The sequence below is a fragment of the Agelaius tricolor genome, unplaced genomic scaffold (genome assembly GCF_023055355.1).
Source record: "Agelaius tricolor isolate 1412-34295 unplaced genomic scaffold, bAgeTri1.0.p SCAF_55, whole genome shotgun sequence".
Classification (NCBI taxonomy): domain Eukaryota; kingdom Metazoa; phylum Chordata; class Aves; order Passeriformes; family Icteridae; genus Agelaius; species Agelaius tricolor.
Window position 1 is genome coordinate 2,165,793 of NW_027269315.1, and position 18,148 is coordinate 2,183,940.

At 54.3% G+C, this 18,148-nt stretch overlaps 1 protein-coding gene across 5 annotated transcripts in view; it reads right to left on the minus strand.

Annotated features, from left to right (window-relative positions):
• LRP1 (LDL receptor related protein 1) overlaps positions 1–18,148 on the minus strand; it is a 131,319-nt gene that overhangs the window by 74,822 nt on the left and 38,349 nt on the right. For all 5 annotated transcript variants that reach the window (XM_071455986.1, XM_071455985.1, XM_071455983.1 and 2 more), the window contains exon 7: positions 2,606–2,768. In XM_071455986.1, coding sequence (XP_071312087.1) covers positions 2,606–2,768 — 163 coding nt within the window. The remainder of the gene's footprint in view (positions 1–2,605; positions 2,769–18,148) is intronic.

An 18,148-nucleotide genomic window follows, 5' to 3' on the forward strand; every position in this document is an offset into this window, starting at 1 on the left:
TACATTACATTATTTACAATCACTTCCCAACACCTATCACCTGTGTTAGACAGTTTGTCTCTACTCTAAACCAATCCCAAAGTGCCACCATCACAGCAGAAGATCCTCGTGGGATCTCTGCTGGTCAGAGTGACTTTGAGATGCATTAAAAACTCTCTTTTCTTAGTTGAAGAAGGAGTCAGAACTCTTCTATTTTGTTCTCAAGCTTGTTTATTGTTTCTTAACTATAAAATTCTTTCTCTGAGCTCTGTCCAGCATGTTGGATTGAGGCACGCTGGTGTTATCCTTTTATACTAAAAACTACATGTACAATTTTCACCATAACTTCCCAATACCTATCACCTACATCAGACAGTTTGTCTCTACTCTAAACCAATCCCAAAGTCCCACCATCACAGCAGAAGATGGAGGCCAAGAAGAAGGAGAAGAAGGACAGGACATGCCCACATTCCTCCATCTTGTTCCCTGAACCTCCATTCCAAAAACCCCAAAATTCTACATTTTCACCCTGTGATTAATTAATTATCATTCTACTCAAACTCTTGTGGTTTGTAACTCCTCACACAAAGCTGGGAATTGTTTCCAGCCCTTGGGGTGCTGTTAGTTTTTTTAATACTAAAATCTACAAAATATTTACAATAATTTTCCAATACCTATCACCTATGTTAGACAGTGAGCTTCTACTCTAAACCAATCCAAAAGTGCCACCATCACAGCAGGAGATGGAGGCCAAGAAGAAGAAGAAGGAGAAAGACTGGACACACTTAAATTCTTCCATCTTGCCTCCTGAACCCCCATTCTAAAAACCCCAAAAAATCGATTTTTCACCCCATGACAAACTAACTATCATTCTACTTAAACTTCCTTGACTTGTAATCCTTCATATAAAGCTTGGTAATTATTTTTTCCAAGGGCTAAATCAAAGCCACAGGGCTCTTGTGCTCTGTGCCAAGGTCCCTGAGCCCCCTGGGCAGGGTCTCGAGCCCTCCAGGGCAGCCTGAGGAATTTCCTGGGTTCTGACAGATGCCCACGGGGTCTGGCACAGAATTCCAGGGAGCTTCAGGATGTGTGGGTGTCACTGGAAGAGCTCCACAGGCACCTGTGGTGGCAACTCCCAACCCAGCAGAGCCAGAGATCATCACTGCCACCACAGAGCCCAAGGGACTTAACCCAGTCACCTCCGGGGCTTGTCTGCACCAGCCCTGGAGCTCTCTCCAGGATTCTCTGGGAAATTTGTTTATATGAAATATCCTGATTTTCTGCTCAACAACACCAGCGTTTTCCATCCGAGCCAGAAGGGAAGTGCCCATCAGCTGGCAAGGAGGGGAATTTTCCTCTTTGGTGGTTTTTCTGCCACAGCAGCTGCCAGGGGCTGGCAGCTGCCAGGGGTGCCCTGAGCTGCCCCCATGATTCAGCATCCTGGCATCCTCATCCTCAGGGCTGTGCAGGAGGCAGTGGCTGGACAGACGGACACAAGGGAGCTGCTCTGGGTGTGCATGGAGCCACTCCAGCTCCCAAAAGCCACTCCAGGTCCCAAAATCTGGGGCAAAGCTGTGCCCACGTCTTGGATGGACACACAGACACAAAGGAGCTGCTCTGGCTGTGCATGGAGCCACTCCAGCTCCCAAAAACCACTCCAGGTCCCAAAAGCTGGGGCAAAGCTGTGCCCACGTCTTGGACAGACAAACAGACACAAAGGAGCTGCTCTGGCTGTGCATGGAGTCACTCCAGCTCCCAAAAACCATTCCAGCTCCCAAAAACCATTCCAGGTCCTAAAAGCCACTCCAGGTCCCAAAATCTGGGGAAAAGCTGTGCCCACATCTTGGATGGAGACACAGACACAAGGGAGCTGCTCTGGCTGTGCACAAGAGCCACTCCAGCTCCCAAAATCCACTCCAGGCCCCAAAAACCATTCCAGCTCCCAAAATCTGAGGCAAAGCTGTGCCCATGTCTTGGATGGAGACACAGACACAAGGGAGCTGCTCTGGCTGTGCATGGAGTCACTCCAGCTCCCAAAAACCATTCCAGCTCCCAAAAACCATTCCAGGTCCTAAAAGCCACTCCAGGTCCCAAAATCTGGGGAAAAGCTGCGCCCACATCTTGGATGGACACACAGACACAAGGGAGCTGCTCTGGCTGTGCACAAGAGCCACTCCAGCTCCCCAAAACCATTCCAGGTCCCAAAAACCACTCCAGGTCCTAAAAGCCACTCCAGCTCCCAAAAAACCACTCCAGGTCCCAAAATCTGAGGCAAAGCTGTGCCCACATCTTGGATGGAGACACAGACACACGGGAGCTGCTCTGGCTGTGCACAAGAGCCACTCCAGCTCCCCAAAACCATTCCAGGTCCCAAAAACCATTCCAGCTCCCAAAAGCCACTCCAGCTCCCAAAAGCCACCCCAGCTCCCAAAAACCACTCACTCCAGCTCCCAAAACCTGGAGCAAAGCTGTGCCCAGGCTGTGTGGCACCAGCTGGAAGCAGCAGCTCATCCTGAGCTGGGCCTGGTGGGTGGGAAATGTCCCTGCAGGGAGAGCTCACAGAGGTCCCCCCCCAGCCCAGAGGGTCCCCAGGTGTCCCCAGGGGTGGTGAATTCCCAGGACTCACCCCATGGCTGGGTCCAGTGCGATTCCCTTGGGGTTGTAGAGCTCCAGGTCCAGCAGGGTGACGCAGGTGTCCCCGTTCTTGTTGCACACGAAGATCCTGTCATCGATGTCATCCACGAAGTAGAAGTTGCCCGTGAGCCAGTCGATGGCCATCTGCTCCACATCTGGGCAGGGACAGGGAGGGAAAGGGGGGTGAGGAACAGAGGGACAGAGCCAGGAGTCCCCCAGGGTCACAAACACCAGCACGGCCAAGGAATGAACCCATGGGAGCCATGAGTGCACTGGGATCTGCACCCCTAGAATGGATCTGCCCTGGTCACCCTGTGTGGGGCCTCAGGGCACCCACAGCACCCACAGGGCACCCACAGCACCCACAGCACCCACAGGGCACCCACAGGGCACCCACAGCACCCATGGCATCCACAGGGCACCCACAGGGCACCCATGGCACCCACAGCACCCACAGGGCACCCACACCATCCACAGGGTACCCACAGCATCCAAAGGGCACCCACAGCACCCACAGGGCACCCACAGGGCCCCATGGTACCCACAGCACCCACAGGGCACCCACAGAACCCACAGGGCGCCCACACCATCCACAGGGCACCCACAGCATCCAAAGGGCACCCACAGCACCCCATGGTCACAAACACCAGCAGAGCCAAGGAATGAACCCATGGGAGCCATGAGTGCACTGGGATCTGCACCCCCAGAATGGATCTGCCCTGGTCATCCTGTGTGGGGCCTCAGGGCACCCACAGGGCTCCCATAGCACCCACATGGCACCCACAGCACCCACAGGGCACCCACAGCACCCCATGGTCACAAACACCAGCATGGCCAAGGAATGAACCCATGGGAGCCATGAGTGCACTGGGATCTGCATCCCTAGAATGGATCTGCCCTGGTCACCCTGCGTGGGTCCTCAGGGCACCCACAGCACCCACAGGGCACCCACAGCCCCCCATGGTCACAAACACCAGCAGAGCCAAGGAATGAACCCATGGGAGCCATGAATGCATTGGGATCTGCACCCCCAGAAAGGATCTGCCCTGTTCATCCTGTGTGGGGCCTCAGGGCACCCACAGGGCACCCATAGCACCCATGGCATCCACAGGGCGCCCACAGGGCACCCATGGTACCCACAGCACCCACAGGGCACCCACAGCACCCACAGGGCACCCACAGAACCCACAGGGCACCCAAAGGGTGCCCACAGGGCACCCACAGCACCCACAGGGCACCCACAGAACCCACAGGGTGCCCACAGGGCACCCACAGCATCCACAGGGCACCCACAGCACGCACAGCACCTGAAGGGTACCTACAGCACCTACAGGGCAGCCATGGCACCCACAGCACCCACAGGGCACCCACAGAACCCACAGGGCACCCAAAGGGTGCCCACAGGGCACCCACAGCACCCCATGGTCACAAACACCAGCAGAGCCAAGGAATGAACCCATGGGAGCCATGAGTGCACTGGGACCTGCACCCACAACAAGGATCTGCCCTGGTCCCCCTGTGTGGAGCCACAGGGCACCCACAGCACCCACGGGGCACCCACAGCACCCATGGCACCCATGGCAGCCCCTCCTCTGCTCCCCAGGGAGACCTGCTGCCCCCAGCCAAGCCAGAAACATCACACACAGCCAGGAGAGCATCTGGGGTGAACACCAGGAGAGCGTCCCTCAGAAACACTGGGAACTCATCCCTCAGGAATAATGGGGATTTATCCTCAAGAAACACTGGGAACTCATCCCTCAGGAATATTGGGAATTCATCCTGCAGAAACACTGAGAATTCATCCCACAAGAATATAGGGAATTCATCCTGTAGGAATATTGGGAATTTATCCTGCAGAAACCCTAGGGATTCATCCCACAGGAATATTGTGAATTCATCCTGCAGGAACACTGGGAATCCACCCTACAGAACACTGGGAGTTCATCCCACAGGAATATTGGGAATTCACCCTGAAGGAATATTGGGAATTCACCCTGCAGAAACATTGGGAAATTTTTCTGCAGGAACCCTAGGAATTCATCCTGTAGCAATACTGGGAATTCAACCTGCAGAAACACTGGGAATTCATCCCACAGGAATATTGGGGATTCATCCCTTAGGAACCCAGTGAATTCACCCTGCAGAAACACTGGGAATTTCTCCTGTTGACATCTTGGGAATTCACCCTGCAGGAACATTGGGAATCCATCCTGCAGGAATATTGGGAATTCATACTGCAGAAACATTGGGATTTTTTCCTGCAGCAACACAGGGAATTCACCCTGCAGGAATATTGGGAATACATCCCACAGGAACCCTGTGGATTCACCCCACAGGAACATTGGGGATTCATCCCACAGGAACATTGGGAATTCATCCCTCAGGAACCCCAGTGGGGCAGGGGAAGCTCTGCCAGGTGCCTGCTGCAGAAGGGAGGGGGCAGCAGGGAAGGGGCCCCAACAGCCCCACGGGATGGCACACGTGGCACCCAGGGCAGATCCTGCTGGGCAAGGTGGGAGCAGAGCTAATCCAGAGCTGCAGGGGCACCCTGGGGCCTGGAGCAGGTGAGAGGCAGCACCTGGCAGGCAGCATGTGAGTGTTTAATTAAACCAGTGCAAGCCAGTGAGTATTTAATTAAACCAGTTAAATCCGATCAGCCCAACGCACCCGAATTCCTGCCTGGCCAGTGCTCAGCTGCTCAGCCCCTCCTGAGCCTGCCAGGACAGAGGCCAGGCTGAGGGGCTGCAGCTCCCAGACATCCCAAGGGTTTTGGAGAGCTGTCCTTTGGATTGGTGCACCCCCAGACCCTGCATCCCCATCACAGTGAGAACGGACAGGGCAGAGCAGGGATGGGGCAGAGCAGGGATGGGGCACAGCAGGGATGGGCACAGCAGGGATGGGGCACAATGAGCTCCCAGCTCCAGGACCCCAAGATCAGGAGGACTCAGAGAGCCCTGGAGGAGCAGGGATGGGGAACAGGGACCCCCCCAGGCTCAGCATCCTGAGGCCAGCAGGATCTGGAGAGCCCTGGAGGAGCAGGGATGGGGCACAGCAGGGATGGGGCCCAGCAGGGATGGGGCACAGCAGCCCTGGGCAGAAGGACCCAGAGGTCAGAGGGAGCCAAAGAGCCCTGGAGGAGCAAGGATAGGGCACAGGGACCCCCCAGTCCCAGCATCCCAAGGCCAAAAGGATCTGGACATCCCCAGAGGAGCAGGGATGGGGCACAGGGACCCCCAGTCACTGTGAGAACAGACAGGGCACAGCAGGGATGGGGCACAGCAGGGATGGGGCACAGCAGGGATGGGCACAGCAGGGATGGGGCAGAGCAGGGATGGGGCACAGCAGGGATGGGGCACAGCAGGGATGGGGCACAGCAGGGACAGGGCAGAAGGACCCAGGGGTCAGAGGGAGCCAGAGAGCCCTGGAGGAAGGAGCAGGGATGGGGCACAATGACCCCCCAGTCCCAGCACCCAAGGCCAACAGGATCTGGACAGCTCTGGAGGAGCAGAGATGGGGCACAGGGACCCCTCAGTCCCAGCAGGACTCAGACAGCCCCAGGGGAGCAGGGATGGGGCACAGCAGCCCCCCAGCCCCAGGACCCCAAGGTGAGACAGCCCCAAAGGAGCAAAGATGGGCCAGAGCAGCCCCCCATCCTCAGAGCCCCAAGGTCAGAGAGACCCAGACAGCCCTGGTGGAGCAGGGCCAGACAGCACTGAATTATTAACCAGCAGAGCAGGGAAAACATGAACCAAGCCAGGAGATTTTGCAATGCCCCCACCCCACCCTTGATCCCGGGGCTCTCCATCCACACGGCCGGGCTGGGGTGAGCACACAGAGAGTTTGGGGTGCACGAACCCCAATGCCCGTGGCTGAGCGAGCCAGGCCAGCTCAGCCAGCTCATTCTGTGGCCCTGGGGACAGGCATGGGGACAGGGATGGGGACAGGGATGGGGACGCTGAGCCCTCCCCTCCGGAAGGGCGAGGCTGCAGCGCCCGCAGCCGCCACCCGGCGAGAGGCAGCTCGCAAAAACAAGTGGGAACAGCCCGAGCCAAGGAATCGACCTCAAACCAGGAGGAAACAACCTCAGTCAAGCCAAGGAACCAACCCCAAACAGGGCTCCCAACGTGCCAGGGCTGGCACAGGGGTTTGAGGGGGCTCCTGCTCCAACCAGGACCCCCCAGCTCCTGGGGCAAGAGGGGGTTTGGGATGAAAAGCACCTAAAAATGCACATTCTGCCCCTGAGACAGAGTCATGATGTCACCCACAGCCCTCCCCTGCTCCCCAAACCCCCCCTGTGACATGGGGGTCACCCTGCAGGAACACTGGGAATGGTGAGGGGCTGGCAGGGCCTTGCCAGGGCGAGAAACACTTGAGCAAAGGGATGCAAAAACAAATGGAAACAGGCAAAAACAAGGAATCAGCCTCAAACGAGGAGGAAACAACCTCAATCAAACCGAGGAATCAACCCCAAACAGGGCTCCCAATGTGCTGCCCAACCTGCCAGGGCTGGCACAGGGCCCAAGCTCCAACCAGGACCCCCCAGCTCCTGGGGCAAGAGGGGTTTGGGATGAAAAGCACCTAAAAATGCACACTGGGGTCACATCCTGCCCTTGAGACGGGGTCCTGCTGTCACCCACAGCCCTCCCCTGCTCCCCAAACCCCCCCTGTGACGTGGGGAGGGGGTGGCAGGGCCCTGCTGGGGTGAGAAACACTTGAGCAAGGGGGTGTGCAAGAATTCCCCAAAAAAAGCAGGGCTTGGCTGGCGCCTGCGTGGCTGAGTCAGAGTCACAGGACCCAGGGAGAGATCCAAGGCAGGGGCGGATGGGGAGCGTTGGCAGAACGGCTCAGGGGGCCCCCACCACGGCTCAGACCCCCAAATTCTCCTCCTTGAGGGGCCCAACCCATGCCAGACCCCCTTTCCCACCTCTCCTGCCTCTCCTTCCGAGCTGGAGCTGAGTCCAGCCCAACGCTCCAAAAGGAAAAAGCCAAAACAAGGCACAGAATTCCAGCCCCACACTCCCCTCACACCCATCCTGCCCCAGTCCAGGGGAAAAGGGGGCCCTGGTCCAGCTGGGGGTCTCCATTGGAGCCCCAGCCCAACACTCAAAGAGGAAAAAGCCAAAACAAGGCACAGAATTCCAGCCCCACACTCCCCTCACGCCCACCCTGCCCCAATCCAGGGGAAAATTCCCCTCCAATCCAGGGGCAAAGGGGGTCCTGGTCCAGCTGGGGGTCTCCATTTGAGCCCCAGCTCCGAGCAGGGCAGCACAGGGCAGGGGGGTTTGGGGTGATGCAAGCACTTGCTCCTCTCCCAGGCTTTATTTTTGCAGCTGGAAAGCATTACCCTCCTCAAAGGCTTTTGTTTTCCATCTCTCCCTGCTCACCATCCTCCCCTCTCCTTCGTAGGAATCACTTTTTATTTCTTTCTTATTGCCACTGTTGTTTTTATCACCATCACTATTATTATTATTATTATTATTATTATTATTATTATTATTATTATTATTATTTTCAGCTCTTTCTTGTAGCCTCAGCTAAACCTGGATTTCCTCTCGAACTTCTGCTCGAAGCTAATTTAGAAAACAGCTATTTTTAACCCCTGCCATTGGCCTGCAGACACTTTAAACCCCTTCCTTCTCAATTTTTGGACAGGGGGGGAGTCTCCCCCTGTGTGTCCCCCCCTAGGAATGGATGCCCAGGGATGATGCCACGGCCACCCATGGCCATCAAAACACCCTGAGGGGACCAGCAGGGCTGACCCTGTCCCCTGGAGGGGTCCCAGGTGATTTCCACAGAGAATCCCAGGGGCAGAGACCACCTCCCCTCCCTCCCAGAGCCCCTCTCGGGTGCCTCTCACCCCTCCCCATCCCCAAAAAAAAATTCCCAGTTTGGAATGAATCCCTCTCCTTGCTCAACCCCGGCGATTGCGACACGCCGAGCTCATTTCCCAAGATTTATTTATTTGAGAGCCTTTGGAAAGGAGCTGGTGGGGGCAGAGAGCAGGGAATTTCAGCTTTCCAAGGCTCTTCCTGGGACAGGCAGCCAAAAAAAACCTCCCAGGGACGGGGACAGGGATGGGGTCCAGGCCAGCAACCCCGTCTGGGGGGGAGGAGGTGGCTTTGAAAGCAGGGAGGGAGGATGGAGGATGAGGGAACTTCATTAAAATTGCTCAACACGGGCGGGTTGGCAACTTCAGGAAACCCCAAAAGCCACCCTCACAGATGTTTCCTGGTTTCACACCCGCCAGGGCCCGAGTGATCCCCACTGAGCTGTTCCTGAGGTCCCTGCCACAAAACCCTGTCACACTGGGCTTGGATTTTCCCTTTTCTGAGAATCTCAGACTGCTCTGGGTCAAAAGATCACCTCAGGCCCACTTGAGACACCTTCCCCTATCCCAGGTTGCTCCAAGGTTGGCCTTGGGCACTTCCAGGGGTCCAGGGGCATCCTCGCCCTCACAGGCAGGAATTTCTTCCCAAAATCTCCAAATCTCCAAAACTTCTTCCCAAAATCTCCAAAATTTCACCTAACCCTACTCTGTGTCAGTGGGAAGCCATTCCCTGTGTCCAATCACTCCAGGCTCTTATCCCAAGTCCCTCTCAGCTCTCCTGGAGCCTCTCCAGGCACTGGAAGAGGCTCTGAGCCCTCCCTGGAACCTTCTCAGCTCCAGATCTTCTGGAACCTCCCTCTCCAGCTCTCCTGGAGCCTCTCCAGGCACTGGAAGAAGCTCTGAGCCCTCCCTGGAGCCTTCTCAGCTCCAGATCTTCTGGAACCTCCCTCTCCAGCTCTCCTGGAGCCTCTCCAGGCACTGGAAGAGGCTCTGAGCCCTCCCTGGAGCCCGAGTGATCCCCACCGAGCTGTTCCTGAGGTCCCTGCCACAAAACCCTGTCACTCTGGGCTTGGATTTTCCCTTTTCAGAGAATCCCAGACTGCTTTGGGTCCAAAGGGATCTTAAAGATCATTTCAGTCCCACTTGAGACACCTTCCACTACCTCAAGTTGTTCCAAGCTCCATCCAACCTGGACTTGGACACCTCCGGGGATCCAGGGGCATCCCCACCCTCACAGGGAGGAATTTCTTCCTAAAATCCCACCTAGCCCCACTCTGTGTCAGTGGGAAGCCATTCCCTGTGTCCTGTCACTCCAAGCCCTTGTCCCCAGCTCTCCTGGAGCCTCTTCAGGCCCTGGAAGAAGCTCTGAGCTTTCCCTGGAGCCTCTTCAGGCCCTGGAAGAAGCTCTGAGCTTTCCCTGGAGCCTCCTCAGGCCTTGGAGAAGCTCTGAGCTTTCCCTGGAGCCTCCTCAGGCCCTGGGAGAAGCTCTGAGCTTTCCCTGGAGCCTCTTCAGGCCCTGGGAGAAGCTCTGAGCTTTCCCTGGAGCCTCTTCAGGCCCTGGGAGAAGCTCTGAGCTTTCCCTGGAGCCTCCTCAGGCCCTGGAAGAAGCTCTGAGCTTTCCCTGGAGCCTTCTCACCCCCAGCTCTCCCAGCCTGGCTCCAACCCTCCAACCCTGGCCTCCTTCTCCTGCTGGGATCCCAGAGCTCCAGGTGGGACAATCCCACTCAAAGAACTCCTTGAAACAATTCCCACATTTCCCACTGGAGCTGCAGCCCCAAGTTCTCCCTCCTTTAACTGGATTTACCCCACTCCCAGTGAGGCACTGCAGGGCTGTGGGTTTTTGGTTTTTTGGTTGTTTTTTTTTGGGGGGGGGGAAGGAGCTTTGCTGACCCAGCAAATAACTTTGCTCTGCACGAATCAGTTGCTGTGCAGTCTGCAAACACATCAATTGTGGCCTGACAGGAGGAGGAAGGAAGCACAAAATCTTCCCTCGGATTCAGCCCAGGGATTTCGACAGTCCTCAAACAGCTGTGAGGGGGATGGAGCCACCCAGCAGCTCCTCCAGGCTCCTGAACCATGGAGCAAGGAAAAGGAGAAACCCCCCAGTGTCCACAGAGGTTCAACAAGGTCAGGGAAAAATCAAAACAGCAAAAAAAATCCCTGAATTCCAGAATCCCTGAGGTTGGAAAAACCCTCCAGGACCATCGAGTCCAAGCTGTGACAAAGCCCTGAGTGCCACATCCAGATGTTCCTCAGGCATCTCCAGGGATGGGCATTCCACCACCTCCCTCTCAATGCCTTTCCATGAAGAAATTCCAAACCTTTGGAATGAAGAAATTCCTCCTGAAACGTGTGGATGTGGCACTTGGGGACACATTTCAGTGACAATCTGGCAGCTCTGGGTCAGTGGTTGCACTTGAGGGTCTTAGAGGGCTTTTCCAACTTTTCAATTCCTGAATTCCAGAATCCCTGAGGTTGGAAAAACCCTCCAGGACCATCGAGTCCAAGCTGTGACCAAGCCCTGAGTGCCACATCCAGATGTTCCTCAGACATCTCCCTAAAAACCCCTTCCAGTGCCTGACAACCCTTTCCATGAAGAAATTCCAACCCTTTCCATGAAGAAATTCCAACCCTTTCCATGAAGAAATTCCTCCTGAAACGTGTGGATGTGGCGCTTGGGGACACATTTCAGTGACAATTTGGCAGCACTGGGTTAGTGGTTGGACTCGAGGGTCTTAGAGGGCTTTTCCAACTTTAATAATTCCATGATTCTAAGTCTGGGAGAAACTTGGAGCAGCCAGAAACGTCGTGGATGTGGCACTTGGGGACACACGTCAGCGATGACCTGGCAGCTCTGGGTTGATGGTTGGATTTGAGGGTCTCAGAGGACTTCTCCAACTTTAATAATTCCATGATTCTACGTCTGGGAGAAATTCCACTTCCCTGCTACCCCTCAAGGGAGCATTTCTAGGAGAGGAGGACAGGGAGCCCTGACACCAAATCCTTGTTCCCATTCTGCTGAGGAGCATTTTCCCCCTTGCCCCAGCACGAGGGACAAAGAACAGAGATGGGTTAAGCACCACTGCCAACATCTGGCTTTAAATAAAGAATAATAAAGAAATAAAGAGTAATGAAGAAATAAAGAATAAATAAAGAATATTAAAGTCCTATAAACAGCTGGTTCTTGCTTCTCGAGGGTCAACCAGCCTTGACACAAACGAATAAAATTTAAATAGCGAATAATAAATAAGGAATAATAAAGAATAACGAATAATAAATAACAAATAATAACGAATAATAAAGAAATAACGAATAAAAAATTAACGAATAATAAAGAATATTTAAATAAAGAATAATAAAGAAATAATGAATAATAAAGAATAAATTACGAATAATAAAGAAAAATTGAATACTAAAGAAATAAAGAATAAATAAAGAATATAAAAGTCCTATAAACAGCTGGTTCTTGCTTCCCCAGGGTCAACCAGCCTTGACACAAACGAATAATATTTAAATAACGAATAACAAATAATGAATAATAAAGAATAACAAATAATAAATAACGAATAATAAAGAAATAACAAATAAAGAAATAACGAATAATAAAGAATAAATGGTGAATAATAAAGAAAAATCGAATAATAAAGAATAAATAACAAATAATAAAGAAATAAAGAATACTAAAGAAATAAAGAATAAATAAAGAATATTAAAGTCCTGTAAACAGCTGGTTCTTGCTTCTCCAGGGTCAACCAGCCTTGACACAAACGAATAATATTTAAATAATGAATAAAAAATAATGAATAATAAAGAATAAATGACGAATAATAAAGAAAAATCGAATAATAAAGAATAAATAACAAATAATAAAGAAATAAAGAATACTAAAGAAATAAAGAATAAATAAAGAATATTAAAGTCCTATAAACAGCTGGTTCTTGCTTCTCCAGGGTCAACCAGCCTTGACACAAACGAATAATATTTAAATAATGAATAAAAAATAATGAATAATAAAGAATAAATGACGAATAATAAAGAAAAATCGAATAATAAAGAATAAATAACAAATAATAAAGAAATAAAGAGTAATGAAGAAATAAAGAATAAATAAAGAATATTAAAGTCCTATAAACAGCTGGTTCTTGCTTCTCCAGGGTCAGCCAGCCTTGACACAAACCATGGAATCCATGGTTCACATCCACACCACATCCCATGGAGAGCAGCAAATACCACGTCCCCTGCTCCAGGCCCAGCCCACCCCAAAGGGCAAGCAGGAACCGAAGCCAATTTGCCACCCAGCAAGAAAAGAAGCCTGGGAGGGCTGGGGGGTGGCCCCACAAGCCCCCCAGGCGCCCAGGGCACGCGGCCTGGGAGGAAAAACATCTTGGAAAAGTCGCGGAATATTTCGGCTCTGAAAGGCCGGCGGCGCAGGAGCGGAGGCTCGTCAGGAATGCAATCCCCAGGGCTGCCGAAATCCATCGGTTTCCTACTTTCCTTTTTATTTTTTTTTTAATAGGGAATGATCCGTTTGATACATTTACATAATGCCATAATCTGGAGGAATTTCTGTCTCTCTTCCCCCTCCACAGACATCCTCTCCCCGGGAGAACAAGCCCGGCTCTGTGACCGGCCTGGATAAACACTGCTCCTGGGGACAATTTTCCTTAATTAGAAGTATGTTAACAGGACGAGCACAAAGACAAACTCCCGCCCCCGAGGGCGCCGGACGGACGGACGGACGGACACCCTGAGGGTCCCCCCTGCTCCCAGGAACAGCCGAGTCCTTGTGTCCGAGCAGGGCAGGAAGGGGGAACGGCTGCCACCGAGCAGCACCGCAGCCGTCACGTCAGCCTGGTTGCCTGAGCAAAGCAGGCTCAAAAATAAATAAATTCATCCTCCCCCCCGGCCGCCGCCTTTCTGCTGAGATGTTTCCCTGCGAGGAGGAACCGCTGGGTGGAAGCTGGTGGCCCTCGGCCAGGATGTCTGAGTCGGTGCTGGGATGGATCCCTGGGGCTCTGTGAGCGCTCACGCCCCAGCTGAGCCGGCCAAACCTTGCTCAGGGGGTGACACAGCCACCTCAGAGGCCTTGGGGACAGCTGGAGCACTGCCCTGCTCCATAGAGCCCAGTCCTTGGGCTGTCTGTGCCTTGGAACCCCAGTGCAGCACCACTGAATGGGAACCATGAGATCACCAGAACCTCTCCAGCCCCTCTCCGACACCATCTCTGTCCCCCAGGGTGGTGACACAGCCACCTCAGAGGGACATCCCAGCCTTGGGGACAGGCTGGAGCACTGCCCTGCTCCATAGAGCCCAGTCCTTGGGCTGTCTGTGCCTTGGAACCCCAGTGCAGCACCACTGAATGGGAACCATGAGACCACCAGAACCTCTCCAGCCCCTCTCTGACACCATCTCCAGCCCCCAGGGTGGTGACACAGCCACCTCAGAGGCCTTGGGGACAGCTGGAGCACTGCCCTGCTCCATAGAGCCCTGGGAGCCCCAATCCTTGGGCTCTCTGTGCCTTGGAACCCCAGTGCAGCACCACTGAATGGGAACCATGAGACCACCAGAACCTCTCCAGCCCCTCTCTGACACCATCTCCAGCCCCCAGGGTGGTGACACCCCAAAATTGCCTCCTCTTCTCTATTCCTGTGCAGCACCATGGCTGCATCTGAAGGGCAACCGTGTCCAAGGGATCACCAGAACCTCTCCAGCCCCTCTCTGACACCATCTCTGTTCCCCAGGGTGGGGACACCCCAAAATTGCCTCCTCTTCAGGCCATGCTCTGCTCCAGTGCAGCACCATGGCTGCATCTCCCATGTCCAAGCAGTCACCGGCACCATCTCTGCTCCCCAAAATGGGGACCCCCCAAACTTTCCCTCCTCCCCATGTCCTGGCTCAACCCCACAGCGTCCCTGCAGAGCCTGGCCGAGGCACAGGAGGTGGGAAGAGCAGGAACAGGGATGGAATGAGCTGTGGAGGGCAGCCAAGGGACTGCTAATTACTCTGCCTTAATGAGACCATTCCATGGGCACAAATATTCCACAGAGGCTGAGCGGGAGGCACGGGGGGCACTTGGCTTCCTTCTGGGTGAGAGGAGAGAGACACGGGCTCGATGGGAACCCGGCACTGGGGTGATCTGGGGGGGGAGGAGAGAGCAGAAATGGGGCCAGGAAGGGTCCCAAGGGGCTCCTGCAGCGAGCCTGGCACGAGGCAGTGCAGGATGGACACACAGACGTGTGCTGGGACAGACAGACAGACAGACAGACGTGTGCTGGGACAGACACGCTCCGGTCCATGTGAAACCAAACCCATTCCTGATGACTCAGGACATTTCGTGCCACCCTTTTGTCCCCAGCAATGTGGGAATGCAGCTCGGCCCTGCCACCACAGCCTGGGGGGGGTTTCAGGGGGGCCTCAGTCCCCTTGGGGGATTTATTTCTGTTCCCCACAAGGGGAAACAGCAGAGAAAGGGAATCAGAGGTGCTGGGCAGAGCCACAGCAGGGTCCTGAGTGTCAGATCTTGGTTAAGAGACTGATTAAAGTCACCATGGTGGTGCTGTCCCCTGCCACACAATGAGCTGGTGTGAGTGCATGGCTCCAGACAGTCCCTGTGCCCTCCATCCCCTCTTCTCCCCATCCCCAATCCCTGCATTCTTGTGTGGTCCCTGCTCCCCTCTATCCCCTTCTCTCACCCATCCCATTCCCTGCTCCCATCCATCCTGGTCCTTGCTCTCCCCCTTATCCCCTGCTCCCATTTATCCCCCATCCCATTTATCCTCTGCTCCCATTTATCCCCTGCTCCCATTTATCCCCTGCTCCCCTTCACGTCCTGCTCCCATTTATCCCCTGCTCCCATTTATCCCCCATCCCATTTATCCCTTGCTCGCATTTATCCCCTGCTCCCATTTTTCCCCTGCTCTCCCCTATTCCCTGATTTCCCCCATCCCCTGCTCTCCCCTATCCCCTTTTCCCCTCCATGTCCTGTTCCTATTTTTCCCCTGCTCTCCCCTATTTCCTGATTTCCCTCATTCCCTTCTCCCCTCCATGTCCTGCTCCCATTTATCCCTGCTTCCATTAATCCCCTGCTTCCATTTACCCCTTGCTCCCATTTATCCCCTGCTCTCCCCTATCCCTGTTCCCCCAACCTCTGCTCCCTCCAGCTCCTGCTTGCCTTCATCCCCTGCTCCCACCAAATTCCTGCTTTCCCATGTGGTCCCTGCTCTCCTCTATCCCCTTCTCTCACCCATCCCATTCCCTTCTCCCCTCCATGTCCTGCTCCCATTTATCCTCTGCTCCCATTTATTCCTTGCTCCCATTTATTCCCTGCTCCCATTTATCCCCTGGTCCCATTTTTCCCCTGTTCTCCCCTATCCCTTCTCCCTTCCATGTCCTGCTCTCCCCTATCCCCTGCTCCATTTATCCCCCATCCCATTTATCCCCTGCCCCATTTATCCCCTGCTTTCCCCCATCTCCTGATTTCCCCTATCCCTTCTCCCTTCCATGTCCTGCTCCCATTTATCCTCTGCTCCCATTTATTCCCTGGTCCCATTTTTCCCCTGTTCTCCCCTATCCCTTCTCCCTTCCATGTCCTGCTCTCCCCCATCCCCTGCTCCATTTATCCCCCATCCCATTTATTCCCTGCTCCCATTTTTCCCCTGCTCCTATTTATCCCCTGCCCCATTTATCAGCCATCCCATTTATCCTTTGCTCCCATTTTCCCCTGCTCCCATTTATCCCCTGCTCCCATTTATCCCCCATCCCATTTTTCCCCTGCTCCCATTTATCCCCTGCTCCCATTTATCCCCCATCCCATTTTTCCCCTGCTCCCATTTATCCCCTGCTCCCATTTATCCCCCATCCCATTTATCCCCTTCTCTCCCCCATCTCCCACTTTCCTCCCTCACTGCCACAAGAACAGCCACAAACAGTTAAAAAAGAAAAAGAAAAAACCCAACAGAAAGGAACCACGAGATGAAGTTACCAATCATCCCCCTCTCCTGCCAAGTGAGTTCACGTCGGAGCCTCTTTCTTGGCCAGGATGAGGCAGCAAGGAAGAAAAATAGCTTTCCATGCAAAGTGGGGGAAGAAATGTACTTGGATTCCTCTGCAGAGCAACATGGCCCTGAAATCAATCTGTCCCAGCTCCTCTCTCTGCCTGCTGGCACGGGGACAGCCCATTCCAAGGGACACTGAAATGGAGTCAATGAAAACACCCCCCGAGCTGGGCAGCTTGGGATTGATGCTGCCCAGGAAGGGATTTTAATGCTGGCCAGATCGTTGGTGTTTAGGGTTTATAATGCACTCAGGATCAAATGTCCTGATATTTCAAACCCCTTCCCGGGGGGTTTGTTTTAGAAAGGAAAACAACAAAGCTTGAACTGAGAAATAATAAATCATGGCACCTCTGCAGCCTTTCCCCAGCAGCCCTGCAAGGATCCTGCTGAGCTGCAGGATTGGTGACTGCTCCTACTGGGAAAGGAGCAGAGCTGGACTGGGAAACCAGTGATGGACTGGGAAAGGAGCAGAGCTGGACTGGGAGAGCAGTGATGGACTGGGAAAGGAGCAGAGCTGGGACTGGGAGAGCGGAGCTGGGACTGGGAAACCATTGATGGATGGGGAAAGGAGCAGAGCTGGACTGGGAAACCAGTGATGGACTGGGAAAGGAGCAGAGCTGGGACTGGGAAACATTGCTGGACTGGGAGAGCAGTGCTGGGACTGGGAAAGGAGCAGAGCTGGACTGGGAGAGCAGTGATGGACTGGGAAAGGAGCAGAGCTGGACTGGGAAACCAGTGCTGGACTGGGAAAGGAGCAGAGCTGGGACTGGGAAACATTGCTGGACTGGGAGAGCAGTGCTGGGACTGGGAAAGGAGCAGAGCTGGACTGGGAGAGCAGTGATGGACTGGGAAAGGAGCAGAGCTGGACTGGGAAACCAGTGATGGACTGGGAGGGAGCAGAGCTGGGACTGGGAAACCAGTGATGGACTGGGAAAGGAGCAGAGCTGGACTGGGAGGGAGCAGAGCTGGGACTGGGAGAGCAGTGATGGGACTGGGAGAGCAGTGATGGGACTGGGAGAGCAGAGCTGGGACTGGGAAACATTGCTGGACTGGGAGAGCAGTGCTGGGACTGGGAAGGAGCAGAGCTAGACTGGGAAACCAGTGATGGACTGGGACTGGGAGAGCAGTGTTAGACTGGAAAGGAGCAGAGCTGGGACTGGGAGAGCAGTGCTGGACTGGGAAGGAGCAGAGCTGGGACTGGGAAAACAGTGCTGGACTGGGACTGGGAGAGCAGTGTTAGACTGGGAAAGGAGCAGAGCGGGACTGGGAAAGGAGCAGAGCTGGGACTGGGAAACCAGTGATGGACTGGGACTGGGAGAGCAGTGTTAGACTGGGAAGGAGCAGAGCTGGGACTGGGTAGGAGCAGAGCTGGGACTGGGAGAGTAGAGCTGGACTGGGAAAGCAGAGTTGGACTGGGAAAGCAGAACTGGGACTGGGGGAACCATGCTGAGACTGGGAAGGAGCAGAGCTGGGACTGGGAGAGTGGCACTGGCACTGGGAGGGTGGCACTGGGACTGGGAGGGTGGCACCGGGACTGGGAGAGTGGCACTGGGACTGGGAAGGTGGCACTGGGACTGGGAAGGAGCAGAGCTGGGACTGGGAGAGTGGCACTGGGACTAGGAAGGTGGCACTGGCACTGGGAGGGTGGCACTGG